This window comes from Trichechus manatus, unplaced genomic scaffold, assembly GCF_000243295.1.
Source record: "Trichechus manatus latirostris isolate Lorelei unplaced genomic scaffold, TriManLat1.0 scaffold00005, whole genome shotgun sequence".
Taxonomy (NCBI): Eukaryota; Metazoa; Chordata; class Mammalia; order Sirenia; family Trichechidae; genus Trichechus; species Trichechus manatus.
Window position 1 is genome coordinate 33,915,108 of NW_004443941.1, and position 18,061 is coordinate 33,933,168.

Here is an 18,061-nt window from a genome sequence, read left to right on the forward strand (position 1 = left end):
GCTACCACCACTGACTGCTCTGACCAGGATCACAACAGAGGGTTCTGGACAGAGCTGAAGAAGGACGTAGAACAAAATTCTAACTCACGAAAAAAGGACCAGATTTACTGGACTAAAGGAGACTGGAGAAACCCCGAGAGTATGGCCCCCAGACACCCTTTTAGCTCAGTGGTGAAGTCACTCCTGAGGTTCACCCTTCAGCCGGGGAGTGGACAGCCCCATAAAACCAAATAGGACTGATGATGCACAGCAGTCCAGGGAAAAGGACTAGAAGGCAGAAGGAGACAGGAAAGCTGGTGATAGGGAACCCAAGGTTGAGTAACGATAGTGCTGATGTGTTGTGAGGTTGTTAACCATTGTCATATGCCAACATGTGTACTAACTGTTAAATGAGAAACTATTTTGTTTTGTAAACCTTCATCTAAATTGAGAACAGCAGCACAATTGGAAGAGCGTGGTCGATGTCCCTGAAGTGTGCATGTAGAAATTTTTGAAATGGTGTATATTTGGCTATATATATTTTCACCAAAAAAAAAAAAAAAAAAGGTTGAGAAGGCAGAGGGTTGACATGTCGTAGGGTTGTTAACCAATGTCATAAAACAATATGTGTACTACTGTTACATGAGAAACTATTTGTTCTGTAAACCTTCACCTGAAGTACAATGAAAAATAAATAAATAAAAATTTTTAAAAAATAGTACAATTAAGAAGTTAAAAACAAAAAAGAATTATGCGGGATCTATCAAGAGGAATAACCTACGAGTGACTGGAGTACCAGGGTGGTGGTGGTGCGGGGGTGTGTAACAGAAAATACAGAGAGAACTGTTGAAGATTTTTTGGCAGAAAACTTCCCTGATATCATGAAAGATGAGAAGATATCTATCCAAGATGCTCATCGAACCCCACATAAGGTAGACCCCTAAAAATAACATAAAAATGGGGAGGTGGATGAGAAGGGCACTGATTTCCTTATCATTTACAGTATGGAGAAAACAGATTGTATCTAAAGTTGATATATCAAGAAATAGAAAGTATAAGTATTTAAAGAAGTATAATAGAAGTACAAACATTTAATGAGATAATGGAAACTACCAGAAAAACAGCAAAAAAACTGTAAAAAATGGACTGAGAATTAGGGGAGAATTTATAACTTTCATTTGAGATCCTTCTAAATGGATTACATTTTACTATGTACAGCACTAAATTTTTTTAATATGCAGTTTAAAAATTAAAATATGTAAATTGAAGGGAACCTTCAAAAACAGGTTATTGGTTAAATTGTAGCACCTCCATTTAACAGAGTGGTATACACTGTTGGAAAGAATGAGCTAGATCTACAGGCATGGGCATGCAGAGTTGATCAAGCTGTTATGTTAAGAACAAAAAGGTACAAAGCAATATAGATTGCATGATTCCATTTATATTAAAGTATATTTATGGTCACCTTGACAGCAACTAACAACAACATATTTATGTTTACTTAGGCACAGAAATATGTCTAGAAGGTCAAATTACTGAGACTGGAAGGCAAGCCAAGGAGAAAAGAAAGCAGTTGTTTTTTATTTTACACTTCTTTATTGCTTACATTTTTTAAAAATGAGCAAGTATTATTTTTATAATTAAAAACAAGAGCAGTGACATAGTTTAAAAAAAAGAAAAAACCTTTGGATTTGGTCCAGGTGTTATACATAATGCTTGCAAAGTGTGGTAGCTCTATTGATATTAAAAAGAAACAATCATAAAGGACATTTTTCTCAAATTATTCAAACACAAGCACAAGGCTTAGTGTACAAATCTTGACAGTACAATACTGGGACCAATTCTTCCCTCAGTTATGGCTTACTTTTTTTTATGACATGGCCTTAGCCATTATCAGCCATTAGACAGCCATATGAAAAACTACTAGCTTTTAAAAAAGAAATGTTTCAGCTCACAGGAGCAATAAACTCCACAATGGAAACAACAATCCTCTTCTGGACCCTCCTCCCTCCATAACCAACCATGAGAAAAATGTCCATTCCTTCAAAGCATGCATGCAAGTACAGTATCAAGAAGAGATGTTCTTTTAAGACCCCAGGCACTATGCAAGGAACTAGGAGGTAGAACAAAAGCACTAAACACCTTATTAGGCCAATTAACTGGTATGTCCCATGAAACCATGACCCTAAAACTACAAAACAAGGAACGAAATTCCACAAGGCGTTTGGTTGTGTACATAGCAGCCTCAGCAGCTACTCTTTATCTTTTTTTTTGGTCATTGTTATAGTAGTAGTAAATATATCTATCACACAACTTTTGCCAGTTCAACTTTTTACAGCTGTACAACTTATTGACAGCAATTACAATAATCAACTGTGCAACTCTACCTTTAATTGATGTGATTTTTGCATCACCGTTAACTCCCCTTTCTCCCTCCCTCCCACCCCTGGTAACCACTAATAAACATTGGTCTCTATACATTTGCCTTTTCTTCTCTTTTTATATAAGTGAGATCATACAATATTTTCTCTTTTGTGATGGACTTATTTCACTCAGCATAAAAGCTTGCAAGCGGCCATCCAAACATGACAATTGGTCTCTATTCAACCTGGAGCAACACAGGAAGGAGAGTCAGGAATAGGAGGAGGACACGGAATGTGTGGCTAATCGCCTTCATGAACAACTGCCCCTTTGCCATCAGACCAGCAGAACTGGATGGTGCCTGGCTATCATTACTGAACTTTTTGTTTAAAGACAAAACAGGATGGTATAATTAGCAAAGTCAAGAGTCACTTTTCTTGATTACAGAGCTCAACATACAAGTTACATTCACGTTTTGGTACAGACATGGCACCCTGCCACTTTCCTGGGACATTTATTCTATACAGAATTATTCCTGGGCAACACTTATCTACCTGCCAGCAATTGCCCTCTCTCCCTTCTTACAATGATATATGGACCCTCGCCTCTCCAGAACAACTGGGAAATGAGGTTTCAACTGGGCAGCCATATACAATACAGAATCATTGACTTTTCAGTGGATTTGATATATTTTGAACTCTAGATCAAGACCTTGCATTACCTGACCTGTCTGTAATGATCCCAAAGGTGTTAGAGAATCTGATAGTCTCAGGGTCACCAATTTTCGCTGGACAGTATTAAGAGATGTAGAAGGTTTGCTAAGTCTCTCCTGGTCTGGGGTATTCACCATGAAAAGTTTATCTGAATAAAGTTTTGACACATTTGCTCTTTCTGTCATTCTGTAGGCTCAAGATGAACAATATAGTTAGATTAATTTTACTCATCCATAGTTTCTAAGTTTTTGGTAATGAAAATATATTACTTTTGCAAAGAAAGTTATAAAAATATTAACACAAAAAATTAAAGGTAAAAATGCAAGGTGTTTGGGTCCCAAGACAACAAGAGTTTACTGTGGTTAGAAGTCAGGCTGACTACACAGAATAATTATTTATAACTGATAATGCTTTTTGAAAGAGTGAATTTTTGCTAAGTTTTTATATATTATATTATCCCCATTTCTTGGACTTTTCATTACTAGAGTCATCAGAACGAAAATTTAAAACATTTTTTAAATACAGCTTTCCCTTTAAGTCACCGAGCACATGATTCTCATGTCCTCAAGTCTGAAATACAAAGGGGAACCTGGCTCAGACAAGAATGATCCTTGCTGCATGTTCGCCAACTCATGCATCCTTCTTTTTATTCTGAGAGGCTCCGTCTCAAATGAAAGTCACAAGGTTAAGCACTCCTGATCAAAAGGGGTAAAATACATAACAGAATTTCAAAGTATCATGGACTCCAGATTTTTTGGAGCCACGGGGGCTGGATGAACCCCTGAAAGTACAGCCTGGAGATAATATTTAAAACTTATGCCAAAAATATCTCCTGAAGTCTTCTTAAAACCAAACAACTGTTTAACTAGTAAAAAATGTCTGCCTTCAGGATTATGGAGTGCTGGAGACACAGTGGTTAAGAGATCGGCTGCTAACCAAAAGGTCAGCAGTTCAAATCCAGCAGCTGCTCCTTGGAAACCCTGTGAGGCAGTTCTACTCTGTCCTACAGAGTCACTGTGAATTGGAATCGACTCGACAGCAATGGGGTTTTTGAGCTTTGAGTATTATGCTGTTTTAAGAACTATCTATGTGGGATCACAGTGACAACAGCAACTTGAAAGATTAGACAGGAATCTTAGGGGGCAGTAAATTTATGTTAATGGAGGAGGTACAACTCAGAAAAGGAGGGTGAGAATGGTTGCACAACTCAAAGAATATAATCAATGTCACTGAATTATACATGCAGCAATGGTTGAACTGGTGTATGTTTTGCTGTATATATTCTCAAAAACAAAATAAAATTTAAAAAAAAGAAGAGATGTTCTAAAGAAATTTATCTAAAAATTGTGAAATTTGAATTAATCGCCACAGTAGAGATAGTCGAATTGTAAGATGAACAGTTGCCAGTGACAGAAAACTGCTATAGTCTCTAATTCTAAATTCAATACAACATCCTCTCTGAAATTCAAGGGTGGAGAAAAAGATTCCTGCTGAATAATCATCTTCAGAGGCACAACTACATAGCAGACCTCCATAAGTTAAATTAACAAGTATAAAAGAGAAGTGTGTAAAATTATTAGCAAGATTATTTTAATAATGAACATAAAATAATGTAACAGTGACCCTCATGACTGAACTGAGTTTACCTAACCCTGAGTTAAAGCAGTTAATATGAAAGACAATAATGAAATCTGGTTTGCACAAATATTTTTACAACTTTTTTTTGGGGGGGGTCTGGATATAAATAAGATGGTTACTTTGAATGTACGTGATTTCAGTTAATTTGCTTCATATTTAGATTATATGTATAATACTTTTGCAGTACTGAAGAGAAGAAGAAAAAGACAGTATCTTGTGATAGAGACGATGCTGATTATATGGCTTTGAATCAGACTGAGAGGGGAAGCTGAATGACCACAGAGAATACAACTACTTTATATTCCACTGGCATAAATGAAAACTGAAGGATATAATCTCATTTTAATTCAAGCTGTCTCTGAATCAAAATCATTAAAATAAAATGTTTCTATAAACATTATTTTCTTGATCATCAACACCGTCATCACAGTCCTGAACATACAATAATTATTCAGCCTGAAACCATTTTCATGAGATAGGGTGTTTATAATAGATTGTCCTCAACCTGGGGTTCCTTCCTCCTCTGTGGATACAATTAAAAAACCAAAAACCCACACTCGTTTCTGTTGAGTCGATTCCAACACAGAGTGAATCCTTAGGACAGAGTAGAACTGCCCCATAGGGTTTCCAAGAAGCAGCTGGTGGACTCAAACTACCGACCTTTTGGTTAGCAGCCATAGCTCTTAACCACTGCACCACCAGGGCTCCATGGATTCTATAACCTTGGTTTATTTTCGTTTAGGTATGACACAAGATTTTCTTTTTAAGTCTGGCATGTCTCACTTAGAAATCCCTTCCAAATCTGCCATTCTTTTGTTTTTGTACTTTAGATGAAGGTTTATGGAACAAACCAGCTTCTCGTTAAACAATTAGTACACATATTGTTTTTTGACATTGGTTAACAACCCAACAACACGTCTCAACACTCTCTCTTCTTGACCTTGGGTTTCCTATTACCAGCCTTCCTGTCGACTCCTGCCTTCTAGTCCTTGTCCCTGGGCTTGTGTGCCCCTTCAGTCTCATCCTGACTCATAGGCCTGTCTAATCTCTGTATGAAGGGTGAACCTCAGTAGTGAGTTCAGTACTGAACTAAAAAGGTGTGCAGGGACCATACTCTCGGGGTTTCTCCAGTCTCTGTCAGCCCAGTAAGTCTGGTCTTTCTTTTGAGTTCGAATTTTGTTCTATATTTTTTCTCCAGCTCTGTCCGGGACCCTCTATTGTGATCCCTGTCAGAGCTGGTGGTACCACTGACGGTAGTAGCTGGATAACATCTAGTTGTACTGGACTCAGTGTGGTGGAGGCCGTGATAGTTGTGGTCCATCAGTCCTTTAGACTAATCTTTCCCTTGTATCTTTAGTTTTCTTCATTGTCTCTTGCTCCCGAAGGGGTGAGACCAGTGGAGTATCTTAGATGGCCACTCACAGGCTTTTATGACCCAAGATGCTACTCACCAAAGTAGAACGTAGAACATTTTATGAACTATGTTATGCCAATTGAGCTAGATGTTCCCTGAGATCATAGTCCCCACAGCCCGCAGCCCAGTAATTCAGTCCCTTAGCGAGTAAATCTGCCATTCTTTAGGATCAATGTAACTGTCTGTAACTATAAGTTATAGTCCAGACTCTGACATTAACTAACCAGGCAAATTGTGTCAAATCATCTGACCTTACCACACATGTATTTCTTCAACAGTAATATGACAAGATAAAGCTTTTCCCTAAGGGCTTCTTCTAGCTTTATTTTATTTTTTTTTTTAGCTTTAATACTTAATCATTTTATCACTTCACACAGCCATAGAAGGGAACAGATATTCACAGAAACTAAAACAGAATTTAAAAAAACCCAAAACATCATTTTATATAGAGAGAGATATGAAACTCTGATGGTGCAATAGTTAAGACCTCAGCTGCTAACCAAAAGGTTGGCAGTTCGAATCTACCAGATGTTTCTTGGAAACTCTACAGAGCAATTGTACTGTCCTATAGGGTCGTTATGAGTTGGAATCGACTTGACGGTTAACGGGTTTGGTTTTATATATACATATACACATACATATAATTTCAAATTATTTTCCTGTTATTCTTCAGGGATGCAGTAACTTCAACAAACACAGTAATATCAAACTCTGGATCTCTGAATCAAAGGAACTGGCTAAAGTTCAGATCATGAGCTAAATTGCTCACCAGTGACAGAAAATTAGACAAATTTCCCTTTCATCCTGTCACAGGATCTGGCTAATTTCCAAAATTTCTGGGAGGGGGAAGTGAAGCGATTTTCTCTGAGGTTCCACCCTGCAGAAGCAGAAATAACAACGCCCTAATTCTGTTGCTAAAACTCTTTTCCTAATGCAGCAACTGGATGGCAAGATGAAGAGACCTCAAATACACTAAGGCCAAGGCAATGGCAAGATGCTAGAGCGTAGTGATTTAACTCTTCTTTTACATCAATTTTCTGAATGACTTGGTTTGAATCCATTTTCCCTACTGCAAGCACATTCTTGCTATTTAGTATCTATAATCTTCACAATTCAGAGACTGATGTAGGCTCCAAGTTGAAAAGATACATTAAACACTTATAAACAGATTTACTTCTATACTTTTTTAGTTTAATTTTGCTGCTCCAAAAGAAAACTGAGTGATGACCTAGCTATTTTATATACCAAAGCTAATAATGTAAAGGAAAATCATTTCTAGGTCAATATGCCCTTCATTTATTAATAAGTGAATGTATTCTAGTACTGCTTGTATTAAGAAGAACAAAACAGTGACAAAAAAAGACATTTACATTGTTTTCTATAATGCAAAAATATATATTATATGCAGGTTCCTTGAACAAGAAACTATACACTTATTTTAATAAAATATGCATGTTTGATCATTTTAACACTTCACAGTCTACCGTGAATTTTTAATAAATAAAATTTAAAATAATGTAAGTAATACATCATGAATAATTTAAGATGCTGATCATGAAACTACATCTTCACCTTGCTTCTTTGCTTTATACTGGGTCCAGCTTTGGGGAGCAGAGTTAGCAGATTGCCTCTGGATGTCAGTGTTTTCAAAGTGTGCTGCAGTTAATAAAGAGGGCACCTCATCGAAGCTCATGCTCCGTCACAAGGCAGCCTGCCATCGAGTGGGAGGAACTAGGTAAGTTATCTCTTAAATTTGTCTTTCCTTTCTATCAAAAATGAACCTTCTCCCAGTAGAGCTATTAAAGTAGCCTCCTAATTGAGCTCTCTGCTTCAGCTGTCACCAATATATTGTTCTTCACAGTGCTCCAAAACTATCTTCAAAATTATGACTTTTATCATGTTACCCATAGTCTCTTTTACCGAGAAGAGAAAATACAAATTTTTTAGCTCTATATAAAAGTTGGCCCTGGAAATGGAAGAATCTGCCTTTCCAACATTATAGTACAACACCACTCCCCAGCAATGACCAGGCAAAAATGAAGTACTCTTTATTCCAGATACACATCAAATGTATTACCCCTTTCTAAGTCAACTCTTCTTCTTCCTACCACCCAACATTGTAAACTGTACCATGTTATGCTTAAAATGATTATTTCATAAACATGTAAACAGTTCACTCAGTATTGTTTTAGATAACAAATATTTATTTCTGGTATCCTAAGCTAAAAATCTAACTCAACACTCCTTAGAATAAGAAACACCTGGACTTAGAGGATGGCCTAAACCCCTCCCTTCATCACGTAGATGCTGGGCAGAAGTGGCTAAACAACTAAAGACAAAACAAAAACCAGTGCTGACTGGGTACTTTCAGGAATACATATTCTTAAACAAAGGTAACTCGTCTGTCTAGAGTATGTTACTTTGCTTTAAAAAAAAAAAAAAGATAAACTTTTACTTAGGGATAATTTTAGATTCATGTAGATTTGAAACTGTTCCAAAATGAAAACAAACTTCAAAACATATCATTTCCATTGACTTCATGAAATCTTACATTTTTCGAGAGATTTTAATTGTTAATCCATTTGTATCATGGTTAGTTTATCAATCTATGAGACAGACTAAATGATAGTGACTCATAGGACAGGAATAAACTTAATATTAAATTGAGAATGATGCAGACTGATTTTACATGTGGTCAGTTTCCTAGTGAATACTTTTGTGTTAGGATGAATTTTATTTCCTTATACAAGTTGTGTGGAGCCCTGGTGGTGGCACAGTGGTTAAGAGCTACAGCTGCTAACCAAGAGATCAGCAATTCAAATCCACCAGGCACTCCTTGGAAACCTTATGGGACAGTTCCACTCTGCCTATAGGGTTGCTATGAGTCGAAATTGACTCAACGGTAATGGGTATACAACTTGAACTTGTGGAATTGCTTATTTTTTGATTAACTCTTGTATTGTCCTTTTTAATGTTCATAATAAGCCTATCGTACAAGTAGTATTATTAGCCTCATTTAAAGATGAAGTAAAGGAAGATTAGAGAGGTTAAATACAGGCATACCTTGTTTTATTGCATTTCACTTTACTGTGCTTCGCAGATATCATGTCTTTTACAAATTGAAGGATTATGGCAACCCCGCATCAACCAAGTCTTTCCACGCCATTTTTCCAACAGCATGTGCTCACTTCGTGTCTCTGCATCACATTTAGGTAATTTTCATAATATTTCGAACTTTTTCATTATTATTGTATCTGTTATGGTGATCTGTGATCAGCGATCTTTGCTATTACTATTGTAATTGTTTTGGAGTGCCACAAATCATGCCCATATAAGACAGCAAACTTAATCAATAAATGTTATGTGTGTTCTGAGTGCTCCACAGACCAGCTGTTTCCCCATCTGTCTTCCTTTCCTCAGGCCTCCCTACTCCCTGAGACACAATATTGAAATTAGGCCAATTAATAACCCTACAACAGCCTCTAAGTGTTCAAGTGAAAGGAAGAACTGCACATCTCTCATTTTATACAGAAAGCTCGAAATAATTAAACTTAGTGAGGAAGGTATGTTGAAAGCCAAGACAGGCTGAAAGCTAGCCCTCTGGCACCAGTCAGCCAGGGTATGAACGCAAAGGAAAAGTTCTTCACTCACGTGAACACACAAAAGATAAGAAATTGAAACAGCCTTATTGCTGATATGGAGAATGTTTTAGTGGTCTAGAGAGAAGATCAAACCAGCCATAACATTCCCTTAAGCCAAAGCCTAATCCAAAGCAAGGCCCTAACTCTCTTCAATTCTGTGAAGGCTGAGAGAGGAGAGGAAGCTGCAGAAGAAAACTTTGAAGCTAGCAGAGATTAGTTCATGAGGTTTAAGGAAAGAAGCCGTCTCCATAACAAAACATACAAGGTGAAGCAATAGGTGCTGATATGGAAGCTGCAGCAAGTTAATGCAGAAGAGCTAGCTAAAATAACTGATGAAGGTGGCTGCACTAAATACACATTTTCAATGCAGATGAAACAGCCTTATATTGGAAAAAGATGCCATCCAGGACTTTCATACTAGAGAGAAGTCAATGCCTGGCTTCAAAGCTTCAAAGGACGGGCTGATTCTCTTATTAGGGGCTAATGCAGCTAGTGACTTTAAGTTAAAGCCAATGCTCATTTACCACTCTGAAAATCCAAGGGTCCTTAAGAATTATGCTAAATCTACTCTGCCTGTGCTCTATAAACGGAATAACAAAGCCCGTATGACAGCACATCTGTTTACAACATGATTTACTGAATATTTTAAGCCTACTGTTGAAATCTACTGCTCAGAAAAAAAAATTCCTTTTAAAATATAATGCTCATTGACAATGCACCTGGTCACCCAAGAGCTCTGATGGAGATGTACAAGGAGATTAATGTTATTTTCATGCCTAACGCAACACACATTCTGCAGCCCATGGATCAAGGAGTAATTTCAACTTTCAAATCTTATTATTTAAGAAATACATTTTGTAAGGCTATAGCTGCCATAGATGGTGATTCCTGTGATGGATCTGGGCAAAGTAAATTGAAAACCTTCTGCAAAGGATTCACCATTCTAGATGCCATTAAGAACATCTGTGATTCATGGGAGGAGGTCAAAATATCAGCATCACCAGGAGTTCGGGAGAAGTTGATTCCAACCCTCATGGATGACGTTGAGGGGTTCAAGACTTCAGTGGAGGAAGTAACTGCAGATGTGGTGGAAACAGCAAGAGAACTAGAATTAGAAGTGGAACCTGAAGATGTGACTGAACTGCTGCAGTCTCTCGATAAAACTAATGGATAAGGAGTTGCTTCTTATGGATGAACAAAGAGAGTGGTTTCTTGAGATGGAATCTACTCCTGGTGAAGGATGTGAATGTTACTGAAATGACAACAAAGGATTTAGGAATTACATAAACTTAGCTGATAAAGCAGCAGCTAGGTCTGAGAGGACTGTCTCCAATTTTGAAAGAAGTTCTACTGTGGGTAAAATGCTATCAAACAGCATCGCATCCTACAGAGAAATCTTTTGTCAGGAAAGAAAGAGTCAGTCGATGCGGCAAACTTCACTGCTGTCTTATTTTAAGAAATTGCCACAGCCTTCAGCAACCACCACCCTGATCAGTCAGCAGTCATCAACATCGAGATAAGACCATCCACTTGCAAAAAGATTACAACTCGCTGATGCCTCACGTGATGGTTAGTATTTTTTAGAAATGAGGTATATTTTAATTCAAGTATGTACTGTTTTTTTAGACATAATGCTATTGCACACTTAACAGACTACAGAATAGTGTAAACATAACTTTTGTATGTACTGGGAAACCAAAAAATTTGTGTGGCTTGCTTTATTGTGATATTTGCGTTATTGCGGTGGTCTGGAACCAAACTCGCAATATCACCAAGGTATGCCTGTGCTCCAGTCACAGAACTACTAAGTGACAAAGCTAGGCTTTGAAGCCAATCAGTCAAATTCTGGAATCTACACTCTAAATAATAACAAAGTGTTTGAGTAAAACAAAAACCATCTCATGCTTTTATATTCACATTATACATGTATGCTCACTCATAGCAATAAAGAGTTGGTGGAAGAAAACAAAAATTGCCACATTAGTTATTACCTGTGTCTGCCTCATTGCCCGTTCCATTCGGCGTGTGCTTCTTGTCTCAAGTTTTGTCCGGAGGATCAAGGCTGATGTCTGAATGGCCCAGAACTTTGGTTGTGAAAGCAAATACTAACAGAAAAGGAAAAAAAAGATCATATAAAGAAGGGATGAGTGAGATGATCCCACTCTGAACAGGAGAAAATTAATTCTTTCAAAAATATATGAACACATCTAAATGCACACATGAAATCTTCCCAATGAAAAATAATAAAACGTGCTTTCAAATATTTTTCTGAAAAATGTTTTCATTTAAGTAGAGTCATGACTCTAGGTGATCCAATTTCATTGAGTAAATCAGTTAAAGAAAAATAAATCAGTATCTCTTCAGATAACCAAAGCACTAAACAGAGTTTATCATACATAAGCAAAAAAACTTTTCTATCTCATGGGTTACAAAATTTTGAGAAAATAAACTTCATAAAAGTAAATATAATCTTTCTCAAATTTGAAATAAATTTTAAAAATCACCCAAACTTCAAAAGGAAAACAAATTATCAGTGATCTGGTATCTTCTAACTTTAAAAACATCCTAATTCGTAGATACAAGTGCAAATCAAACCTCACATAACACAGAATGCCCAAGAAATTAAGTTTTTCTTCATTTACAGGCAAAAGAACTTTTTCAATTTGTATTGTAGAAAACCATTCTAAATGTATGAGAATGCATTCTGACCTTCGTAAGGATAGGTAGGGAGTCTCCTATTTTAGTTAAAATGATTTCCTATAGGTAGTACCTTAAGGAAGACTGGCCTCAAACAAAACTTCAAATATACACATACTGAAACCTAATCTCAGAAAAAGCCGTGACTGCCAACAGTTGCTGTTGTTAAGTGCCTTCGAGTCAATTTTTGACTCATCGCGACCCCATGTGATGTAGCAGAACTGCCCCATAGGGTTTTCTAAGCTGTAATCTTTATAGGAGTAGATCACCAGGTCTTTCTCCCACAGTCACTGAGTGAGTTTGAACTGCCAACCTTTCAGTTAGCAGTGGAGCGCTTAACCACTGAGCCACCAGGGCTCCTTAAAGACTAATAGAAACTACTAAATAAAAACACAAATGTGGTGGGAAAGAAAGTGTAAGTTTTGGGTGAGTGAAAACAGGGACAAAATGTATCATGATATAATAGTGACTACTTGGTAAAATGAACTCAATGTAAGATCTCTTTGATGATGACTTGGAATCCATTTCTGTCTCTAGGTGATCATTCACAAAAATAACTTCAGTGAAGGTCAAAGGAAAGAAAGGGGAAAGCTGACTACATCCTTGACAAAAGTATGCTGCTTTGTCATCTGCTTAATGTTTCTAAATGTCAGGTGTGGAAAACATCCCAGTTTTATTAGAGTCCACATAATCACTCAAAAAGCATCAGGGAGGCTTTTAAATTACCAAAGCCTTGACTTCACTCTGAAACAACTAAAACAAATCTCTGAAAGCAAGATCTGGGAATCAGTTTTTTTTTAAAACGCTCCCCAGGTAATTGTAAAGTGCAGCCACAGTTAACAACTACTAGGTGAAAATAATGCAAGCACTTGTCTTTAGTTAAATACATTTATAATTCCACATTTTCATTAATGGTTAGCAAGATGTCCTTCAATGGAGCATAAATTATATCACAGTCTCTATCATTCCTTGTACACATAAAGCTCATGTCACTCATTTGTATTACCTGACTGACTTCTACAATAAAGAAGAAAATGAAGCACCAACAGGTTAGACCACTGACTCAATGTCACTCCTCCTTCGTTAGTAACAAAAGCTGGTTCCCACAATTTATCTCTTGAGTCCCATAACAACATTTTTATATTTTTAAACACTTTCTCCAAATGAACTTGTGATCATTTAAATGGTTAAAGGAAGTTAAGCGTCATCTTGGAAGTGGATGATATTACCCAGGGAACATAGGGAAGTAGAAGAATGTAAGAGGACTAAGTAAAGAAGCTTTGGAAACTGCTATACTAAAGAGGCAGTGGAAGAAGAGGAGTTGGCAAAGATACACAGGGAAGGGAGGAGGAAAATAAAAAAATTCGTAATGAAATGTATGTGTTTGTTAATTCACTTAACTCAAGAATTTCTCGAGTACTTACCCTATACGAGGTGCTGCACTAGGCCTCAAGGATACGACAGCCAACAAGACAAACAAGGTCCCTGCCCTCAAACCTTGTAATCTAATGAAATGTCTATTAAACAATCTCACTCTAGAAGAACAACTAACTTTGCAAATTAAAATACTTTATATCTCTTTGAAATAATAGTTAACAAAATTAAGTCATAACCTTGTCTTATTAGCCTCCATTACCTTAAATTTGCAACAACAACAACAAAAAAGATCAATTTACCAACATAAATAGGAATATTGTTGTTGTTGTTAGGTGCCACTGAGTCAATTCTGACTCACAGTAACCCAATGTGACAGAAGAGAACTACGCCATAGGGTATCCTAGGCTGTAATCTTTACCGGAGCAGATAGTTGTATATGGAACTAAAAAGATAGAATGATGAAATAAGTGTCATTTAAAAAGTTATTTAAAATGTGTAACACTTTCCCCTTAGATTGGGAATAACACAAGGACGGCCACTTTCATGACTGCTATTCAACAATGTACTGGAAGTTCTAGCCAGAGTAATATAGGCAAAAAAAAAGTAGTAAGATGCATCCAATTTGGAAAGAAAGAACTAAAACTATCTCTATTCACAGAAGACATGATTCTACACACAGAAAATCCCAAAGTTTCCACAAGAAAACTACTAGAACTAATAAACAAATTCAGCAAAGCTGCAGGGTACAAGATCAACACATAAATATCAGTTGTGTTTCTATATGCTACCAATGAACAATATGAAAACGAAAATTTTTAAAATTCCATTTACAGTACCATCCAAACTAATAAAATACCTAGGAATAAATTTAATCAAGGAGTGAAAGACTTGTACATGGAGAAACTATAAAACATTGCTGAAAGAAATTAAAGGACACTTAAATAAATGGAAAGATATCCCTTATTCATGGATTGGAGGACACAGTATTGTTAAGATGGCAATACTACCCAAATTGATCTACAGATTCAACACAATCTCTATAAAAATTTCAACAGTCCTTTTTTGTATAAATGGAAAAATCTATTCTCAAATTCAAAAGGAACTGCAAGATAGCCAAAACAATTTTAAATAAAGAGTAACAAAGTAAGGACACTCATACTTCCTGATTTCAAAATGTACAACAAAGGTACAGTGACTAAAATAGACTGGTACTGGCATACAGATAAAAATATAGACCACTGGAATAGAATTGAGAGTCCAGAAATAAATCCATACATTTAGGGCCAAATGATTTTTGACAAGTGTAAAGACCATTCAACAGGGAAAGAATATCTTCACAAATAGTGCTGGGACAACTGGATTTCCACATGTAGAAGAATGCGGTGGGATCCCTAGCCCACACCATATACAAAAATTAAATCAAACTGAATCAGCAACATAAAAATAACAGCTAAACCATAACACTCTTAGAAGAAAACATAGGGGTAAGTCTTCATAACCTTGATTTGGCAATGGATTGTTAGATACGACACCAAAAGCTCAAGCAAAAATGAATAACAAATTGGACTTCATCAAAATACAAAACTTTTAAGCATCAAAGAATATTATCAAGAAAATGAAAACACAACCTACAGAATGGGAGAAAAATATATGCAAATCATATATTTGATAAGGGTTTAATATCTGGAATACATAAAGAACACCTACAAACCAACAATAAAAAGACAACCAACCCAATTTAAAAATAGACAAAGGCCTTATATAGACATTGCTCCAAAGAAGATATACAAATGGCCAACAAACACATGAAAAGACATTTAATGTCATTAGGGAAACAAAAATCAAAACCACGTGACTGGCGTCTGGGGTCTTAAAAGCCTGTGAGTAGCCATCTAAGCTACTCCACTGGTCTCACTCCTTCGAGAACAAGGGAGAATGAAGAAAACTAAAGATACAAGGGAAAGATTAGTCACAACTAATCACAACTACCACGGCCTCCACCACACTGAGTCCAGTACAACCAGATGGTGCCCAGCTACCACCAATGACTGTTCTGACAGGGATCACAACAGAGGGTCCCTGACAGAGCTAGAGAAAAATATAGAACAAAATTCTAACTAAAAAAAAAAAAAAAAAAAAAAAGACCAGACTTACTGGAAAAACCCTGAGACTGTGGCCCCCGGACACCCTTTTATCTCAGTAATGAAGACACTCCTGAGGTTCACCCTTCAGCCAAAGATTAGACAGGCCCATAAAACAAAACGAAACTAGACTTCTGGCAACATGGCGCTCTAGGCAGAAGCACCGTGCCATCCCTCCACACAAAGATCTGAAAAACTAAGCAAAACACAGAAAACAGCAATCCTGAAACCCTAAACATCAAATGAAGACATAAACAACTCAGCCAAGCACCAAATGAAATAAGAAACTGACAGACAACAGAAAGTGAGGAGATACACATGGAGAGGTCCCCCGTCAGCTAACGCAGCAAGGATTTGCGCCATCCTGGACTCCTATCAGAGACCAGCAAATAGGGGGTACGAGAAAGTAGCTTCACGGAGTTTCCAGCAGGAGACAGAACAACTGGTAACTGGCAATATATGCCTTCCCAGCCCCCACCCTTCTTCACCCTCCAGTCGGCCTCCTCTGCTTCCCACGGCCACAGTCTCTTGTCTGGGAAGCACCGGCTACTTGGATCCACCTACCTGCACTGTCCGACTCCCTGAGCGCCATTTGTTGGCTGCTGAGTTTGCTTTTTTCCACTTCTTTTGGTTTCTTCCATACCTCTCTTGGTTTCTTCCATACCTCTCACCACCTCCCCCTCTTTTCGCTCAAATACCTGGCTCCGTGTGCCATCTTTGCTTTTTCCTGAGGGCCTGTGGAGCTCTGCTCCAGTGTGGAAGTGCTTCCCGGTCCATGCTGTTGGTGGGATCCCAGAGCTCTTGTTTGTTTGTTTTGAATCATGTGTTTGTTTGTTTTCTTTTTCTTTTCTTGATTGGGAGCTCGTTCTAGCCGGGCAGTGCTGCATGGCATGGGAACTACCCCCTCAGTTTGCGCAGACGCGCAGAGGGATCCCTGAGAGCATTTCTTTTTCTGTAGTATTTTTTTTTCCTGTTTTTTTGGGGGGGTTTCTTGTTCTTTTTGTTTGTTTGTTTTGTTTTGTTCCCTTTTCCCTCTTTTTCCCTTTTTGTCTTTCTTCATTCCTCAGATTCTTGTCTCTCTATACCTTTCTTCTCTTCCTATCTCCTAAATACTTGGCACTGAATAACACCTCTATGCCTCCTAGCCAGGCTGTACTTCAACACCTGGGAACAACTTCACCAGACTTCAACTTCACCAGACTTCGTACCTGCACCGGTGGGATCCCTGGGAACTTTGCTGTTCGTTTTTCTAATTTTTATTTATTCATTCTTTTATTTAATTTTTTGCTCTTCTTCCGATTTGTTTTTCTCCATTTCATAGTCCATCATCTCTCCACTACAAGGGAAAGCTCCCCTAGCACCCTTTTTTGTTTGTTTGTATGTTTTTGTCTCCTGTTCCACTCTACTCTCTCCCATACCCATCTTACCTCCACACATCACAATCTCCCCCCTCCATCCTGCCTACCTGCATGCGCTTAACATCATACCACCAAGTAGCACAGGCAGGCCTACCAGAACCTACCCTGCATAGATTACCGACCAGCCCTCGTGGCTGTATTAAGTGCCACAAACAACCCATTCCAGCAACTCCTCTTCAGCTAGACCTACTCTACTATACCATATCTGAGCAACTGACCCTGCCAACTGGAGAAGGAGGCAAAAAGTATCGTGCCCACAGATGAGAAAACGACAAAGAACACATAATCCGCCTGCTCAGATATAGCTAAAAAAAAAAGGACAAAACAAATCAACAATCAACAAACAAAAAAAATAACTACTGAATGCCCCGAAGACAGCAAACAATATCGAAACATTTACAAAAACAGGAAAGGATCGTTCCAGTAGGCGTCCAAAATAAAACACCAGAGATGACGTTCCAGTGGAAGAAAAGGCACTAGAACTACCTGATAAGGAATTCAAATCTCTAATACTCAGAATTATCCAAGAGTTCAAACAAAAAGCAGGCACAAATGAGGAAAAAATAGACAAATTCATGGAAAATACAGACAAAAAAATGGAAGAATTCAGGAAAATAATGCAGGAACAAAATGCCAAAATAAATTCACAACTAGAAATTATACAAAAACAACAATTAGAAAT

The 18,061-nt window shown here is 37.5% G+C and overlaps 1 protein-coding gene across 8 annotated transcripts in view; it reads right to left on the minus strand.

Moving 5' to 3' along the window:
* Positions 1 to 18,061, minus strand: part of TTC27 (tetratricopeptide repeat domain 27) — a 301,971-nt gene that overhangs the window by 144,208 nt on the left and 139,702 nt on the right. For all 8 annotated transcript variants that reach the window (XR_002824887.1, XM_004369571.1, XM_023736184.1 and 5 more), the window contains one exon: positions 11,738 to 11,851. Coding sequence is in view for 7 of the 8 variants with exons in the window: in XM_004369571.1 (XP_004369628.1) it covers positions 11,738 to 11,851 (114 nt within the window). In the remaining variant the exon portion in view is untranslated. The remainder of the gene's footprint in view (positions 1 to 11,737; positions 11,852 to 18,061) is intronic.